The 19,450-nt window shown below is 32.2% G+C and overlaps 3 protein-coding genes across 3 annotated transcripts; 1 reads left to right on the forward strand and 2 right to left on the reverse strand.

The window, feature by feature from the left end:
* Nucleotides 1-6,105: 6,105 nt before the first annotated feature.
* On the reverse strand, nt 6,106-7,417 carry LOC7488863 (uncharacterized). Its single transcript, XM_002320650.3, has 2 exons — nt 6,928-7,417; nt 6,106-6,514 (listed from the first exon to the last, which is right to left on the reverse strand). The coding sequence occupies exons 1-2, from the start codon at nt 7,233-7,235 to the stop codon at nt 6,427-6,429; spliced, it is 396 nt and encodes a 131-aa protein (XP_002320686.1). The 5' UTR covers nt 7,236-7,417; the 3' UTR covers nt 6,106-6,426.
* Nucleotides 7,418-11,104: 3,687 nt separating this feature from the next.
* Nucleotides 11,105-14,191, forward strand: LOC7497325 (exocyst complex component EXO70I). Its single transcript, XM_002319990.4, has 2 exons — nt 11,105-12,311; nt 12,579-14,191. Exons 1-2 carry the CDS (start codon nt 11,535-11,537, stop codon nt 13,911-13,913), a joined length of 2,112 nt encoding a protein of 703 aa, XP_002320026.3. The 5' UTR covers nt 11,105-11,534; the 3' UTR covers nt 13,914-14,191.
* A 750-nt stretch (nt 14,192-14,941) lies between these two features.
* On the reverse strand, nt 14,942-17,087 carry LOC7488864 (LIM domain-containing protein WLIM1). The gene is made up of 5 exons (XM_002320651.4): nt 16,642-17,087; nt 15,951-16,047; nt 15,806-15,849; nt 15,612-15,701; nt 14,942-15,493 (listed from the first exon to the last, which is right to left on the reverse strand). The coding sequence occupies exons 1-5, from the start codon at nt 16,774-16,776 to the stop codon at nt 15,266-15,268; spliced, it is 594 nt and encodes a 197-aa protein (XP_002320687.1). The 5' UTR covers nt 16,777-17,087; the 3' UTR covers nt 14,942-15,265.
* Nucleotides 17,088-19,450: the final 2,363 nt, after the last annotated feature.

A 19,450-nucleotide genomic window follows, 5' to 3' on the forward strand; every position in this document is an offset into this window, starting at 1 on the left:
TTAGCAGGAACAGCGACATGCATGACACATGAACAGATATCAGACATGATAAATGATGATATGCTTACACATTTTCAATTGTCACACGAAGAACTGTGGTAATTTACGGAGTATTCATCCTCGGCTCTTGATTCACTTGGGCCCTTCCACTTGAAATTGTCAGCATACGATTTAGGCTGAAATTGGAAACGAAAACAATTCTCGTATAAATAGCGTCAAGAAGCAAACAAGAATATACAATGCCCTAATCCTGAACTATCATGTTCTAACACATTAAAAAAGTCATCAAAATGTCAAGATTTTGGTGGCTGTTAGATAAAACAGAGCTACCAAAGAGAAATCATGGGCACCTTAAAAGGGAGTTCAAAGGCTTCTATGAATTACCCTCCATCCTTTGACAAATTATACCACCAAGTTAAAAATCTCACCAGAGGGCTGTTAAAGTCAAAATTTCTCAGCAGAGGGCTCTTAAAATTCCTAATCCTAACAAAAGACAGATATATAAATAGGAAAACATTTTGCAGTAGCTACAGAAATCATCCCTAGTTTTCTAGGGAAAGCAACTATTCATCCTTCGAGAAAATGGATTGCGGGGAAAAGAACACAAACCTTGATTAATTAATCCATTGCTTTTCTTTCTGTACTTCTCCATAGCCAAACAATTAAACCAGAATAGGGTTTAGGTTTTAAGACAACGAAAACAAAATAAATACGAAACTCACTCTTGTACGAAGGTATTGCTCAGGAATTTCAAAGATCACGCAGACCTTGATGGGATCGACCTCAATAAGGCGTTTCAAGCATAATCGTTAAACCCGACGCAAAAGGACTGTAATCTAGAATCTAATCCACGTCGGATTTTTAATTAACTAAACTAGATTTTTAATGATTTAATTTAGGGATGAGAAAAAAAAAATAGAAAACCAAGAAAATTAAAAAAAATTAAAAAATCTAATCATAAAAAAAATTAACAAATTAAATTGATTAAAATTTTAAAAAAATTCCAAGATTTAATTTTGGTTTTATAAATCTAAAACCAAAAAAACCAAATTAAACCCAAATAAAAAAAAACCAAGTCAAACCGGTTTGAACCGGGTTTTGTCCTAAAAACCAAACCAAAACCAGCCGGTTTAAACTGGTTTTGATATTTTTAAAAAAATCAATTTATTTAATTTTTTTAGATAAAAACCGAACTAAACCAAAAATAATCACCTCTAATTTAATTAACCCAATTAAATCTACATCAAATATCGGTACATCGAAATCGAAGAGTTTTTTAAAAAGAAAAGAATAAAATGATGTTAGTTTAATGAAAATAATTAATTCGAGTAATCGGTAACTTGCAAAATTAACCTAATAATTCGATAATCAAACCTTTTTCTAAATCATTTCTTAAACGGAGTCCGACAACTGTACTAAAACGAACCATCTTCTTGAAGATAAAAGACCCGACCGGTGGTCTAGAGCACGAGAGCTCGCCATTTTTTGGAGCTTGCTTGATCAGGTTTCTTCAATGCTAATTGACCACAAGCGCCTTCTGCTGATGAGCTTGGGTCTCGTCGACAATCTTTGAATGTTTGCGGAAATGCTTTGAGAGGTGTGTAAATTTGTTTCCCACCAGATTTACTAGAAGTTTCGCGCTTTCTCTGCTGGCGCATCTCCATGCTGCCACGTCCGACTTGTTGTTGAAATTATTAAAAAAATCGGTAAATTAGATTTTTCATCCCGTAGATTTAGCCGTACTTCATTTAGCATCCTACGAGAGAAGTGTTGTATATGCCTTTTTCTTTCTGATCTCTCCGCATCCACAACTGCGATGCGTGCCGATTGATGTACACAAGCTGGCTGGATTCTGCAAAACAGTCTCAGATGGCCACACAAAAGAAAGGCCAACTATATCAAGTTATCAACAGTAAAACATAACATCCTTGACATTTTCTTTGACAACGGGAAGAGATCGGGCCTCCACACTCCTCCCAGTCGCACCAGTAGTAGAACCACTGTCTGATGTTTCACCGTCAATGTAATACCGAGCCCTAAAAGCTGCCAAATGGGCGTAATGTGCAGGGAGCACTGCATGATTTCACATATCCTCATGAGAACTGAGTATAACAAACCGCTACCGAGTTGTGGTAAATATTCCACTGGCACCTTTGACCCAATTACTTATACTCTTAATTTTAATAAGTTTCGACTCTTACTTTTTAATTTTAAATTTATTGACTTGTCCGGAGCGCGGATTTTTTCCCAGAACTTTTCTTTATGATTTTTGAATTATTAATTTTAAATTATTACTATCTTAATTTTAAATTTATATTCTCAATTTTGATATATTACTCTTTTAATTTTAAACTATTACTATTTATAATTTGATATCTAATTTCTAACCTGTTTATAATTTTAATATTGAAACACAGTTAACAGTTAACAGAGCAGTTGTATCTGTCCGTCTAATAAATATCATTTCCAACCATAAAAAAACAAAATTCTAAGATGCTCACTTACCAAGTAGAAAATCCAGCAACTCTCACTCAAAATTTCAAATAGCATTTTGCACTGCCACTGCTCTTCTGGATTACTTTAATTCATTTATAATTTTTTTTATATTTTATATAAATAAAATTTATTTTAAAAAATAAAAATATATTTATTTTTAGATAATATTTCTAATATATATAATCTTACATTATATTTTTTTTCTTTGATTTTATTTAATTGATTTCATGTGTGCCTATTTCTATTATAATTTTATTAAATAAAAATTAATTTTAACAAACAAAGTCATTAAATATAATATTTAGATCTATATTTATCTTTTAATTTTTCTAGTTTTCTCTAATTATCATTAATAATTTTTATTTATTAATTGATATAAAAGTTCTCGATTTATTTAATTAGATCCATGCATAAACTTTTTATTTTATATTTAAGATTATTTGTGTCAAAAAAAACACGTTGAAAAAACCTATATATTTAATTGTTTTTATTGAAAAAAAATTATTTGACCCGCAACGAAGTGGGGTCAAATAACTATTTGTTTTCTATTTCATTACAAGTATCATATGTAAACTAATCATTTTATTAATCAAAACTAAATTATATTTTCAGTAAAAAAATTTAGTTGTATCATCACAGCTAACTTTTATGAACGTATTGTATTAAATTCTAATTGATTAAATTCTTGGTGAAATCATGATCCTAAAAAATTACCTAATTTTAATTGTAAATTTTATAAAAAAAGGTCATTGCTCATTAAAAAAGTATTAGATAATTTTATTTATGCTTAGTTTTAGATTGAATAAAAATCTTTTTGATACAAAAGATAAAAACACTATCAATACATTTTCTAGCTTGAAGAATTTATTTTTTGAATATAAAAGTTGTCGCTTGTATTTGATCAAAAAATATATACATAAATAATTATATCCTTCATTTTTTTTAATGTTTTATATTGTGGTATTGTTTTTTTTAATCTTATCTTTCCACTATAATTTAAAACTTTATTTTATAAAACTAGATCACAGAAACATTAAAATAAACAAGAACAAAAAAAATATATATGAATCACATATTTAAGAACAAGATATTTTTATAAAAAAAAATTAATTAAGAAAATATTAATATTTTTTAATTTTTAATATTAACATATAAAATATATATAAAACAATTCCTAAAATACATATGAAATTTTTTTTTTAATCTTTAACCAGTACCACACAAGGCAGTATGAAAGACTCGCACATACATGTGCGTGCTCTGTCGGATTCAAAGCATATCATATATAAGCCTTGCTTGTTTGTAGGAAAATAATTTTATTTTGAAAAATAGTTTATTTGAAAAATGAATTTCAGAAAAGTAAATTATTTTTTTTATATTTGGTAATGTAATGAAAAATAAGTTGGAAAACACTTTTCAGTATTTGGTTATGTTATGGAAAATGAGCTGAAAAATAACTTATTAATGTTTTTTTTTTTAAGTTTATTAAAATAATAAGGAATAAATCTTATAAATTAAAAGGTTGAATAAGAATAGAATTGAAAAAAATCTAATTTATAAATTATTTTAAATAAAATAAATAATAATCAAGATAATAGATATCAAATCTAACAGATAAAAAAATTGAAAGATGATGAAATTAAAATAATAATAATTAAAATTTCATAAATTATTTTAAATAAAATAAGTCAAAATCAAAAGAATAAGAACTAAATTTGATAGATATAAAAATTTCAATTAAAAAAATATAAGAGAAAAATAAATAACAATCATAAAAATAATGGTCACAGTTAATATAAAATCAAATTAAATTAAATTTTAAGGGATAAAATTAAAAAAAATTCAAATAAAATATATAGCAATCAAAAGTTTGAGGACCAAATTTGACATAATCAACAAATAATATGATATTTTAAAAAATTTTATAATTTCTGAAAAGTGTTTTCTGCTCAAAATAAAAAAAAATATTTTTTTAGAAATTAAACTAAATTTTTTTTAATAATAAATTATATTTTATTGACCGGATAATATAATTTTTTTACTAACAAACAACAAACAGAAAAGAAAATTAAAAATGATTTTGCAAAAAACACTTTTCCAAAAACAAACGTAAACTATATAGATATAAACGGGGTTCAGCAAATAATTGCCATTTTCCCGTGGTTTTGCTCCTTCTTGATCCCTGCGCTTAACTGGTATCTATCTGTCTCTGAACCCTGATGTAAACGTACGTTCTCTACTACCAGCTCCTGTGCCGTCTAGGCTTTTCACCCGGGTTTTCTCTTAGCACAGATACGCCTGCATCAACTGCGATATTTTTATGGACAGAGTACTGATGAGATCGTACGGCCATTGTTGACGAATCTTTGATTCTTTTATGCACTGACGAGTGATGATTATGTGTGCGTAGGGGAAAGATCTTTTTACTTGGAGAGCGAGCCAGCCAACAAAGTAGTTCGATTTCAAACCACTCATTAATGTTTCAGAACATAGTAAATATATACAAGTGTCATTTCCCCAAGCAGCGGCAGTAGGAGAACATTACCTTAATGGGGTAGGTAGGACTGCGAGTTGAGCGATAGGTGGTGCCCTACCGACCTTCGTACCCTCTAGGATCTGCGTCCTGACTTCTTCTTTACCAAAATGATCATACTATGCATTGATAATATTCAGAAAGATATGTTTTTTTAGACTTTAGATTCACTGCATAGATTTAGGATGACGACGAGTCTCTAGTTGAGCAAGTTTTAAAATATTTAATGCAGAGAATGTGATGTTATTTTGAACACAATCTTTAATGATAAACATAGATTGTGTGTGTATATATTATTTTTTTTTGGTTCGGTTTTTATAAAAAAATAATTAAACTGAATTTTTTTTTTAAAAAAAAAACCGAAACCGAACCGAAACCGGGTCAAACCGACCGGTTTCTGTTCGGTTCGGTTTTTTAGGGCAAAAACCGGTTCAAACCGGTTTGACTCGGTTTTTTTGGTTTGGCTCGGTTTTTTTTTCGGTTTTTTGTCGGTTTCGATTCGGTTCAGTTTTTTTGGTTATAAAACCGAAACCAAACCGGCCAGTTTTTTCAAAAATTTAATCGGTTTGATTGGTTTTTTTTTTCGGTTCGGTTTTTTCGGTTATTTTTTTTTCGGTTTTCTCGGTTTAATCGGTTTTCCGGTTTTTTTGCTCACCCCTAATATATATATATATATATATATATATATATATATATATATATATATGTTTATTTTGTTATATTTTTAATTTTAGTTGTTTCATGTATTTTTTTTTACATGTTCAAAATATACATACAAAATTGTATTTTTAATATGATGGGGGCATCATAGCGGTTTTGTGTTAATTGGAAAAAAATTTAATGTGTTATTATAAAAATATCATAATAATAAAATATAAACAAAATTATATTATTAGTATTGAAATTATATATATCAGCAAGATAAAAAAAATTCAAAGAAATAAAAAAAAGTTCAAAAAATTATCATGAATTAAAAAAATATAATTATACTACTTATCATTGAAAAAAATTATAAAATTACCTTTTCTATGGTGTTTTACTATTTTTTTTTATATATTGTATAATCTCTCAGCGCCAATCACAAAACCAGCTTTTATTTTTACTTTCAAAACCATCCTTTTAATCATAGATAATACAACCTAATCCAAACTTTCTAACCCATTTTCACTTTCTCGAGCTCCTTCTCCTACTCTCGCTCCACTTTCTTGAACTACTCCTGATTTGGCTTCACATCCAGTTACATCCAGTTACATCTCAAGTAATAGCTCCAAATCAGATGTCAGTTCCTGACCCGACCCCAAACCCAACACAAGTTTATAAACCGACCCCAAACCCAGCTACCATAATTCCTACCATTAGTCTCATGCCTAATCTTATTTTACAACAAATAACGAGTTTTAGTATATACACCTATACCCATAGAGGAATTCATTGGCTACAGAACAAGGTGATGCTTGATTCAGAGGAATTGCATCAGTAGGAAACCTGCATGTTGCACAAAAACGAGCTTCAAAGAAATGAATGAAAGTACAAAGGTGTTCATTCAATATGAATGAAATGATAAACTGAAATAAATCAGCCTTGTAAGTTTAATAGAAGTACATTCCCCTACAAAAAATCAGTTTACTTCCAGAAAAACAAAATTTCAGAGATGGAAGGTGATCCTTTTGTATCAACATTATCTTCGGGTTTGCTTCCAGAAGATTTGTTCTTAGCAAACTGCACAGATTGATCGTGTAAAGATGAATTATGGAAGTTGGTTTATTCACTAAATTGTCAAACCCATAAAGCATTTAGAAAACACATTAACATGCAAATTCAGAAGAAGAATTCAACATATGATCCATCACAAGCAAAAGATCACAGCAGCAAGCGCAGAAAAAGATATTAAAACTTACTGGGTATCAGCTTCTTTGTTAGCCTTTTTCTTGTTCTTCCTCCTCTTTTTGGCTGAACTAGAACCAAAGTCAACACCCAGAGACTGTTCTGAAACAGGGTGCAGATCTGGTCTTGGTCTCTTGGAGTCCTGGTGGGAAGGATGCATTCCTGAAGCTGCAGGTGGAATTGCACTCACTGGTACAGCATCCCTAACAACAGCAGTGCTTACCTCTTGCTCTTGATCGACTGTGGCTTCAGAGCAATGTCCAACTCTTACTGCCACGGCTTGGGTCCTTGACCCTATCCAATGCAGCATAGGATTAGACATGAGACTAATGGTAGGAACTATGATAGCTGGGTTTGAGGTGGATTCATAAACTGGCGTTTGATTTGGAGCTATTACTTGAGATGTAACTGAATGTGGAGCCAAATCAGGAGTAGAAGGAGGTGGAGCCAGAGTTGGAGGAGCTGGAGAAGGTGAAGGTGGGTTAGAAAATTCGAATTAGATCATATTATCCATGGTTAAAAGAGAGTTTTGAAAGTACAAATAAAAACTGGTTTTGTGACTAGTGCTGGAAAGATTATATAATATATAAAAAAAACGGTAAAACACAATAGAAAAGGTAATTTTATAAATTTTTTCAATGATAAGTAGTAAAATTATATTTTTTTAATTTATGATAACTTTTTGAACTTTTTTTTATTTCTTTGAAATTTTTTTTCTTGCTGATATATATATATATATATAATTCCAATACTAATAATATAATTTTGTTTCTATTTTCTTATTATGATATTTTTATAATAACACATTAAAAAAAAATTTCAATTAACACAAAACCGCTATGATGCCCCCATCATGTTAAAAAATACAATTATATATATATATATATATATATATATATATATATATAATCTATGTTTATCATTAAAGATTGTGTTCAAAATAACATCACATTCTCTGCATTAAACTAGATACATAACCAGCTCTGCATTAAACTCAATGTGATGGGTTAATTTTTTTTTCGCATAAAAAATATTAATAAAAGTTAAGATCTAAAAATATTAGGTGTTTTTACAAAGTTATACCGAAGTGTTTTAGGTTTAGCTGCAACATCTGATGCAAGAGTAATATTTATAACATTAATAATAACATTAAATTTGTCTAACCTAAGTTTAAATAGGTCTGGATGCAATATCAGACCTAATAATCTTGGATATAGATTGTAGGTCTGGTTGCAAGGTCGTGTCATAAAAGTATGATAGTTAAATAGATTAATTAAAAAAATATATGATAATTAAATAGATTAACTAAAAAAAAAAACAACAGGAAAAAAAAACTAATTAAGAAAAAGGAAAAAAATCTAAATTAACTAGGTTAACCCTTCAAATCAGGTTAACCCGTCAAATCTTGGATTTGTGTCTTGAAAGTTTGATAACTAAATAGAAAAAAAAATGACGGGTTATCCCAGAATTAACTGGGCTAACCCGTCAAACCAGGTTAACTTGTCAAACTCGAGATCCTTGTCGTGAAAGTTTGATAACTAAATAGAAAAAAATTAAACATTAACAAACTAAATTAAACAAAAAAATTAATTAAAAAGGAAAAAAAACAAACAAAAGGCATCAATCTTTTCACCGCACTGTGCAGTCCATAGTTAAAGGCATAAAAACAGCAAAAAAGAAAAAAAACTAAAAGCATCAGCCCATAACTAAATAGAAAAAAAATTAATATTAATGAACTAAATTAAATAGAAAAAATATTAATTAAAAATAAAAAATAAAAAAAGCAAAAAAAACCTGAGATCCGTGTTATGAAAGTCTGATAACTAAATAGAAAAAAATTTAATATCAACAAACTAAATAAAAAAATTAATTAAAAAAAGCATCAGCCTTTTCACCGTGGACTGCACTATGCAGTCCAAAGTGAAAAGCATAAAAAGAAAAAAAAACAAAAAAAAAATTAAAGGCGTCAGCTCACTGTGGATTGTATACAATATTAAAAGATTAAACTGGAAGAAAAAAACTAGTGAGGAAAAAGAAAAAAAAATCTGAATCAACTAGGTTAACCTGTCAAACCTGAGATTCGTATCATGAAAGTGTGATAACTAAATAGAAAAAAGATTTAATATTAATGAACTAAATTAAAAAAAAAAGATTAATTAAAAAGAAAAAAACAAAGAGAAAAAAACCTACAGGAAGAAAAAAACTAATGAAAAAAAGAAAAAAAATCTGAATCAATTGGGTTAACCTGTTAAACCAGAGATTCGTATCATGAAAGTCTGATAATTAAACAAAAAAAATTTAATATTATGAAAGTAAATTAAAAAAAATAATTAAAAAACAAAAAAAACAAAGATAAAAGACAAAAAAAGAAATTAAAGGTATCAGTTTTTTCACTGTGGACTGCACTGTGCAGTCCACAGTAAAAGGCTTAAAAAAAACAAAAACAAAGACATATCCCATGGGTTAATTTTTTTTCTTGCATAAAAAATATTAAAAAAGGCTAAGATCTAAGAGTGTTAGGTCTTTCTGCAAAGATATACTCAAGAGCCTTGGGTCTAGCTGCAACGCTTGATCCAGGAATAATATTTATAATATTAATAATAATATTAAACTTACATGACTCAAGTTTAAGTGAGTCTGGTTGCAACACCAAACCCAAGAGTCTTGGATGTGGGTCTGACTGTAAGATTGTGTCATAAAACTGTGATAATTAAATATATTAATTAAATAGAAAAAAACAAAGAAAAAAAACCAACAGGAAGAAAAAAACTAATGAAGAAAAAAAATATATGAATTAACTGGGTTAACCCGTCAAGCCCGGGATAAGTGTCATGAAAGTTTGATAATTAAATAGAAAGAAATTTAACATTAACAAACTAAACCAAACGAAAAAAATTTATTAAAAAGAAAAAAAGCAAAAAAAAAAAATTCGGGTTAACTCGTCAAACCAGGTTAAACCGTCAAGCTCGGGATCCGTGTCATGAAAGTCTGATAACTAAATAAATAAAAAAATTAACATTAAAAACTAAATTAAACAAAAAAAATTCATTAAAAAAAAACACAAAAAAAAACCCAATAAAAACATCAAAAAAAAAATTAGCGTTTTAATATTAACTGCACTATACAATGTCTGATGCGTTTGTTTTAGTATATGTTATAATATAATATAATATTTTTAAAAATTCACAATATTCATCCTGATGTTTGGCTCCCAAATAATCAATTATTTTCTTATTCGCCCCTCCAACCTAATCTGAGGTTTCACCCCTAATTGTAATTATAGTAATAGAACCCGAAAGGGCTTGGGAAGTCGACTTGAGACGTGGCCGAACTAAAATGTAGATTAGTCAGAGTTAAAAAGTTAAAAAAAGAAAAAAACTTAATTAATCTTGTTAAAAATAAGAGTTGATTCTTTAATCCGATCTGAACTTGACTTCAAATCATCAACTCTTTTTATATTTTAAATCAACCTTCTGATTCATGATCCAAATGTAGACTAGTCAGAGTTAAATAAAGAAAAAAACTTAATTAATCTTGTTAAAAATAAGAGTTGATTCTTTAATCCGATCTGAACTTGACTTCAAACCATTAACTCTTTTTATATTTTAAATCAACCTTCTGATTCATGATCCAAGGCCCCGGTTTTGCAATGGTTGCAACTACTAACTATTCGTAATATTAAGAATGCCAACTTTGATGATGATGGCATCTGGGTGATTTGTTGGCAAATTTCCAGGTGTTGCCTTCGATTGGTAAGAGGGCAGAAAGAATGTAGTCGCTTCATGCCTGGCCCATTGCCATCCCTGGAGCCAAGCTGTAACTGATGAAGGAAGTTGGTTTCTTTCCTCCATGGCTCTATCTGGGACAGCAACAAGGTTAGCTGCTGATATAACACAGAAACTAGGATGATTGTGAAGGATATCATGATTTCATTACGCATGTTGTCAAAACTAAATTAAATATAATTATCAGACCGCGGTACGAGTCTTCATCCAAAAAAGAGAATTATGTTGGTGGATCATAGTTATCTTTCCGGATCATAAGTTCACCTGAATCTATTATTTTTGTTCAAAATAAAATCATTATAAAAAAAAAATCTTAAAAATTTCTGTAACCATGTTTAATAACTACAGAAACACATTTTCGGAACTGGTAAGCACAAATAAAAACTTGTTTTTTTATAGTATTTGACTGCGATGTTGGTGTGTTCTACAAAGAACTATTCTCTTTTCTTGTTAACCAATAACCGTAACACTTGTCTATTAGCCCGTTACCCGTGAGAGTGTCCCAAAAGCTGCAAACAGGTGTGTTCACAAAACAAGCTTTCAATAGCCATGGGTGCAGAATAATGTCGAGTCAACAGCTGGCGGGGATTCAAAAGCACACCGGCTGTATATTCCTAGTTTTACTTCTCTCCATTTGTCAGCTTCCCATCAGCTTATGCCAGTTTTTATTTAGGTAGCATCGAGAGCTACTCTCCAAATTAATCACTGTTCGTCCTCTTCGTTACTCCCTTTATGCTTTGTCATTGATCAAATAGCCCAGAGAACCTCCCATCCCAGCATACTATAAACTAGTAACCACTTGTCTTTTTCTCTGTCTGTGAATATCAAGCTCATTAATGGCACTCCATGAAGAGGATTCATTGATATCCGAGCTGAATTTAGCATGTTCTGATTTGAAAACACTGCTTCAAGCCTCTTCCAAGATCGAAGATACCTTAGAAAAAATAGATAAAAAGTTCGATGTTATAGATGAAAGTCTCTCAACATCCTCAAGAAGAGTAGCTCCTTTGCATTCTTTGGCCATGGCTGCAAAAGCCCTTGAAACCAGAATCAATAGAGCTGTCTCTCCCGCCCTTGCCCTCCTGGACAGCTTCAAGCTCTGTGAGTCTCTCCAACAGAAGCTCCTCGAGGTTTCCTCCCAATTATCTGCAGATAAAAATCCCAAGAAACGGCTAAAGCTCTTGCTTAAACTTGTTGATTGTGTTGATAAGCTAAATGCAGTCATAAACACAATTAGTGAAGATGGTGAGCCAGTGATTCAAAAGCTGCAAGAGGTGGTGGAATTCTTGAGCAGGACCAAAGCCACGGATCAGTACAGGGCGTATAGATTAAGAGAGACTTTGGTCACACTCAAGATTCTTTACGAGACAGAGATTGATGCAATGAAGTTTGATGGGTTGCTTGACGAGGCTTTACTCCATTTGCAAGATGAGCATGAGAGCATACTGCAGAAACTGAAGCACCATAATATTGATGAATCCCAGGGGGGTAATAAACTTGACATGGCTGATTCTGATCTGGGAACAGAGCTGGATATTGAAGTCCTCAGACGAATTTCAGAAACTCTAGCCGCCAATGATTGCCTGGACATATGCATTGATATCTACGTCAAGGTATGTGACGAATAAACTTCTTTTCTTAAAAAGGATATCTACGTCAAGGTATGTGACGAATAAACTTCTTTTCTTAAAAAGTTTGCTGACCTCTAGAAAGCATAGCAGAGAAATATGAAGCCATGCTTACTTCTAACTCGAACACATCAAATTCAAACAATTCGATGTTTTAATAAATCATTCATAAGATATCACGGTTTTAATATATAACGCAAATTGCTAAAGATCTAGCAACTGAAGTCTTATATATTTCTTCTTCTTCGATAGGTGAGATATGTAAGAGCAGCGAAAGCATTGATGCGGCTAAACCCAGATTATTTGAAGACATACACTCCTGAAGAAATTGATGAAATGGAGTGGGGGACTTTAGAGACAGCGATAAGCCTTTGGATTCAACATTTTGAACTTGCATTGAGAACAGTATTTGTGTCCGAAAAGAAGCTTTCAAACCAAATCCTGGGAGGGATTTTGGATGGAGCTGTCTGGCTAGAATGCTTTGTCAAGATTGCAGATAAAATCATGGCAGTCTTCTTTCGATTTGGAGAAGGTGTTGCAAGGAGCAATAAAGAGCCCCAGAAGCTTTTTAAGCTCTTAGACATGTTTGACTCCTTAGAAAAGCTTAAAACGGAGTTCTCTGAGATTTTTGAAGGCGAAGCTGGTGCTGATATATGTACAAGATTTAGGGAACTAGAAAAACTCCTCGTCCATTCTTCAAGCAAAGTGTTTTGGGAGTTTGGTCTCCAAATTGAAGGCAATTCAGATGGTTTCCCTCCACCACAAGATGGTTCAGTCCCAAAACTTGTAAGATATGCCATTAACTATCTTAAATACCTTGCCTCAGAAACTTATAGTGCACCTATGGCCAAAGTTCTCCTCACAGAAAAAATATGGAAAGCTGGAATTTTATCGAAACCCGAACCTGAAGAGAACTTACTCAGAGATGCAATTGCCAACATCATGGAGGCACTTCAAAGGAATGTCGAATCGAAAAAACTGCGTTACAAGGACAGAATCCTGCCCCAAGTATTTGCCATGAACACATATTGGTACATTTACATGAGAACAAGAAACACAGAACTTGGGAAGCTATTGGGAGAGCAGTACTTGAAAATGAATTACAAGGTTGTTGCCGAGGAATCAGCTTACATGTATCAAAGGCAAGCTTGGAAACCTCTTGTGAGATTGCTTGACAAGGAAGAATTGAAAAGAGAAAACAAAAGTGACAATGAGGATACGAGGGCTTTGATCAGAGAGAAAATGGAAGGTTTCTTGAAGGGCGTTAGCGAGGTTTCACATAGGCATAGATCAGGGTCTTACACAATTCATGATGTTGATCTGAGAGAGCAGATCAAAGAAGCCACTGTGAAGCTAGTGGTTCCTGCTTACATTGAGTTCTTGAATGCTTATTCAAGTGCTTTGCCATCTAAATCATATGTTAAACCTGAGGCAGTCCAGGGATTGTTGGATCAGATTTTCAACGGCAGCGATGGCAAATTGAAGCGTCGTGATTCAAAGCACTGGACACGTGGAGGGACTTCATCTTCCTTTGACGGTGAGAGCAAGGATTTGAGAAGGTTAAGGTCATACACTAGCGACATGTAGCTCTTTGTTGGGAATAGGATTCCCTTGTGTTCTGTTTTGAGTGTGAATTTATAGCATATTCAAACGTTAATGTACCAAAAAACACAAAAAAAAGCATATTAAAATATGAAGCACCATCTCTTACAACTGGAACTAGTCTCTAATTAAGAGATGTTCCGAGAAGAGTTGACCTGGTAAAGTGGGTGATTCGGTAGGTTAACTTTCATATTTTTTTTATTTTGTCTAAAATAATGTTTTTTAAGTTTTTTTTTTAAATTAAAATTATATTTTCTGGGTTAGAGCCGAGTTGAACTGCTAACCTATGAATTGACTTAACAAACACACGATCCAAGCTAGACCATGTCTGATAACTATGCAAAATAATTCTATGCTTTCTACGAATGTAAGGGAGCACTACAACGGCGCAGTTTGTTGCTATGCATTGCCGTTCGAAAGGAAATAACAATGCCATGTTTCAACGAAAGCACCAATCCATTATTTGTGGCCTTGTCAAGTAAAAGATTTGCCATTAGATAAAACTTCAATTTTGGAATCGAAGTTCAAGTTGAATGGGAAACTTGACCCAATTTGGTGTTGCTGGTTAGCCTAATTTTGATTTCTTTATGGTTGCGGTGATTGTGGTATGACCAATTGTCTTCCGTCCCTGCATTCCGCCATCTTTCAATTTGTTTCCTGCCATATTGCTTGGAAGATGATGGAGATACGAATGCTTTTCTCACAGCACTCTTCACATTCTCTCCTGCTTCTCACTGAAGGGAATTTGTGAGGACAGGAAGTTGGAATATTATCTTGTGGCATATGATGATACAGCATAATTGTAGTTGTGTGCTCAAATCCAGCTTTGCCAAATTATAAGCTTGATAGCGTTGTCTTTGCTAGCAGTTATACTGAATTGTCTTTGCTTTGCCCCCTAAATTCAAGTGATGAGACATGCATAAATGCGGGTGTTCAGTCAAGTCCAGCCTGACTTGGGAACCTTGCATCTAAATGGACAAAAACCAGCGATAACTAAGAGACTCTAGAGGGTCAAATAATGATGATCATCGGCATCTATTGGAAGTCAATAGATAGCAATAAGAATCCACAAATTACACGAGTTTAGCTCACCATATCACATACTATAACCATACAAGTCTTCTCATCTCATGCGAGCATCCATAATAGCATAACAAAATCCAAATACAACAACAAAAAAAAGCTCACACACTTCAATGAGAAATATGAAATATCATGATTTTAATCTAGCTCATAAGCATAAAGACATTTGGACTGCAGGGAAAGTGTGAACCATGAGGGTGACAGCAACATCATAAGGCAGGAAAATGCAGGATGAACATGTATCGTTCAGCAGATTATGACTCGGCAGCAACTTCTCTTCCATTAGTTTTGTTGTTCATGGAGTCCTTCTCAATATCACCCTCAAGTTGGCTCAAGTTTCCCTTTTCCTTGATAAGTTGGTTGTGGTGGTGTTTGCAGTAGAGGCGACCTTCATGTGCAATGTAGTTTGATGGGCTAATTGTACATCCTCCGTGGATGCATTTGAAGCAGCTTTTGTGGTAAGGAGTTCCATTCACCGAAACCTTTTAACGGAAAATTTTAGTACATGATGATTAAGAAAAAGAAAAGTATAGAACATGGAAATAAGTTGCGTCTGCTCGTTTTGTGAGTTGGGTATTTTTGAAATGTGGCAATCTTTACCTTCTCAGTTGGATAGACAGTGTTCTTGCAGCCGAAACACTTTTCTCTGGTTCCAGCGAACATGGTCGAGACTTTAGTTGACACAGGTTTCTGTTCAAGACAAATCATGTTCAAAACCAAAGAGAGGTGGTAGAAACTCAATTGTAAGCCATAGAAAGCATCTAAATGTCAGGAATATAGGCAAAAGAAATTACCTCACCATCAACAGGTTTCTCTGGCTTTACAATTTTTGGTGTCCCTGCAAAGGAAGTTAAATGCGAGTAAATCAGTTTGAATTCGAAAGGGAAATGAAGAACTTATGCAACACTGGCTTCCTAAAAGATTTTCTTTATCTTTTACCCTCAAAGCTTTTGTCAAGACTGCCAGTTCTTTTGAACAGTTGATCAAAATGTGGCCTGCAGTAGAGAACCCCTTCAAAGGAATTGTAGTTGCCAAGCTGCAAATAGAAACATCTGTCAACAGATTGCATATAAGAACTACAACTTGATTGATTATCTTCAACCATCTCTCTCTCAATAAGAACTGCTGACTTCGCTTAACAGTGGACAGATCAGTGAGAATGCATCAAAAGAAGAACAGCTGAAAGAAATCATGTCACTTCAGAACAGTAGAAAAATCAGTTCACTGTACCCTATAAGGAGCTCCTCCACCTGAAATGTTCGCTTCAGTGAATTGAATTTAGAATTGTTGGCTGATCTATTTTTGGCACTGTTAATTTCTGCAGGGTTTTGGTATCTAAAAGGTGATATCGCACTGCTCATAATATTGCAGGGGTTTGAATTTGAACATTAACATGATAATCCAGTCATCCATGATACAGGACAAGTCGAGGTCGGTATGCAATTATGAAGGGTGGATAGCTAAGACCGGGAGGACAAAACTAGAACCAAGAAGCTACAGAAATGCTGGTAATACATGGAGCTCAATCTGTATTTAGTAGAAACAACTAGGCATCCAACTTAATTAACATTTGCTAAAATACATGGATCTACCAAGTTTTTGATCTCTTATCAAAATTCTTACAGCTTACCTTGAGGGTTCCTTTGCAATGATGGCATCGGAAGCAAGCCTTATGGTACGCACGGTTATCGGCTGTTAACTTGTCGACAAGATAGACAGTCTTGTCACATGCCATACACTTCTGGGTTGTTCCTGCAAATGCCATGGCTTCAGAATTCTCACCCAGATGCAACTTTAGTCTCTATGCTTCTATCTCCTCCCTTTGTTTTGTTTCTGTTTAGGGACTAGTGTGGAAGAGTAGTGATGAGGGGAAGATGAGGAAGAGAAATGATGAACAGGTGTAGTGGGCTGCAGGATGCTGCTGAGACCAAAAGCAGTGTTGTATAATTGAAGTTAGTGGCAATTGGCAATCATTTTGTCCAACTTTGAAGCACCTAACTACCGCTGTCTATAGATTTTTTAATTTTTTAATTTTTTGCCTGTACTCTTAACACTCGTGAATAAACCGGTGAAAATCTGAAATCCTAACTTTGTTTTGGTGGTGTGGTTGGATTTTCTCCAAATGTTTACCCTCATTTGGTGAAATGTCTTGTCGAGATTTTCCTTTATTGTTTGTGATGTCAAAGGCATAATAGCCAAATGGCAATATTTAGCAAATAATTCATGAGCCGTATTGATATGCATTAATTAATGTAAGAAATTTATCACAAAAACATGTGTAATTATTAATTTTATTATTGGATCAGACTCATATTTTCTTAAAAAGTTTCATAAACTCAATTCTATGATGGGTCGAGATCATTTTCATGTTTAAATTAAGCTTAGAAATTGTTGCTTGGGATTTTTCTTATTCTTTCTAGTTATTTTCATATTTCTTTTCTAGTTAGGTTTTCAAATTTTAATTTAAGTTGATCTTAATTAGATAGATTAGTTTAGCACCCATTTAAATAATTTATAAATTATTTTTTAAATAGTTTTAATAAGCTACCGAATTCTAGAATATATCAAAAATAATTTTCTGCATCAATTTACTATAAACTAAAAAACCAAGGGATCTAACTCTAAGAGGTGTAACTCAACTGGTCAGATTCTAAGTTTGTCCTCAAGAGATCATCAATTCGAGTCCCACAAACCTCAGAATTCCTGGAGACTTGCATGGTCGTTAATTTCAGGGCTCGTGAGATTAGTTGAGATGCATATAGATTAGTTGAGATGCGTATAAGATGACCCGGAAATCCATGTTAATAAAAAAAAAGAAAAAAGAAGGGATCTGGTGTTATTAATGTGGTTAAAATGCACAAGCAAGGGTGTATGTGGGCTGTCATAAACTGTTCAACAGTAGACTTGCTGCATTATAAAAAATGTAAAATGCAAATTCAACGAGGCACGAAGTAGTATAGTATATACATGCACCAACCCACTTAGATGACCTTTAATTATTTGTTAGATGGATGGATGGATGGATGGATGATGTAATAGTTGGACTTCTTCCCTGCTAATATTATCCTACAAATATCCTTGCTGTCTTGCCGATATGAGCCACAGGATTAGGGTTTGGCTCTCCGTTTTAAATTTGAAAGCTAAAGGAGAGGGGACCATGAAAGCTGGAGTCTTGGACCGATCCTGCACGGTAGCATACAACTTTGTCGCATGCTGAAAATTCAAATTGATTTAAGAATTCAGGAGCCTATTTTGCTTGATTTTCCAGCGCTATTGACAATTGACCCAACAGGGAAAACAAAAGGGTGTGCTAATGGCTTTGCACTCTTGTTAAAGCACGATCCTCAAGTTCAAAAGAAACGTGTAGGTGTAGATATTTTTTTTTTAAATAATATTTTTTTATTTTTAAAAAATTATTTTTGATATTAACATATCAAAATTATTTAAAAATATTTTTTAATATTTTAATAAAAGTTTTATAAGAATTGAACTTAAACCTTCTCTTTTTTACCCTTGAAAGAAGAAATTATAATTATTTTTTTTGAATGGTTTAAAATTAGAATAATATCTCACTCTTTTAAGAAATTGGGGTTTGAAAAAAAAAAAACCTAGAAACTTCTATTCAAATACAATATTTTCCATCTAGAAAACTGGGATTTATATTAAGTTTTGAAAAACATATTTTAAAATTATTACATAATTTTCTTAGCAAATTTTGTACTATTTTTTAAAATAAAAAAACACCAACAATATAATTTTTTTATATATATTTTCCGCTACTCTTCTTTAAGGATTTAACTCAAACCTTCTCCTTTCCCCCCTTTAGAAGAAGAAACTAGAAGGTATTTGCTTTGTAGAATTAGAGGGTCCCACCTTCCAACTCCCAAGGCTTTCCCACGCCAGCACTTCACTATCAAATATCTAGCTGGATTTCTTGCATCTCACATTTTAATCCCTCTATTATATCGTCTGCGAATGTCTGAGCTTCTGAATAAGGTAGGCCTGAAGAAAAAATCCTGTACAAATATCTGTCGTAACCACGTTACGCTAATAAAAATGCTGTTAAATAATTAATGTATAGGTTGTTCTGGCTAGGTCCATCATTTGATTTAAAAAAATGTGCACCATAACAAAAACTTGAAAAATTACATGTAATATAATAATTATCACAAACCGTGAGAATTTCTCATGGTAACAAAATTTTAAAAATCTGTTTGATATTGTGATATTTTTAAAATATTTTTTTACTTAAAAATATATTAAATTAATATTTATTTTTTATTTTTTAAAATTAATTTTTATATTATAAATCAAACCAATATAAAAATATTAAAAAAATAATTTGAAATAATTTTTTTTAAGTTTTTTCAAAAACAATTTAAAATGAAAAAACAAACAAGTTTAAAACAATAAAAACAAGAGTTTAAGATATAGTTATA

The sequence above is a fragment of the Populus trichocarpa genome, chromosome 14 (assembly GCF_000002775.5).
Source record: "Populus trichocarpa isolate Nisqually-1 chromosome 14, P.trichocarpa_v4.1, whole genome shotgun sequence".
Taxonomy (NCBI): domain Eukaryota; kingdom Viridiplantae; phylum Streptophyta; class Magnoliopsida; order Malpighiales; family Salicaceae; genus Populus; species Populus trichocarpa.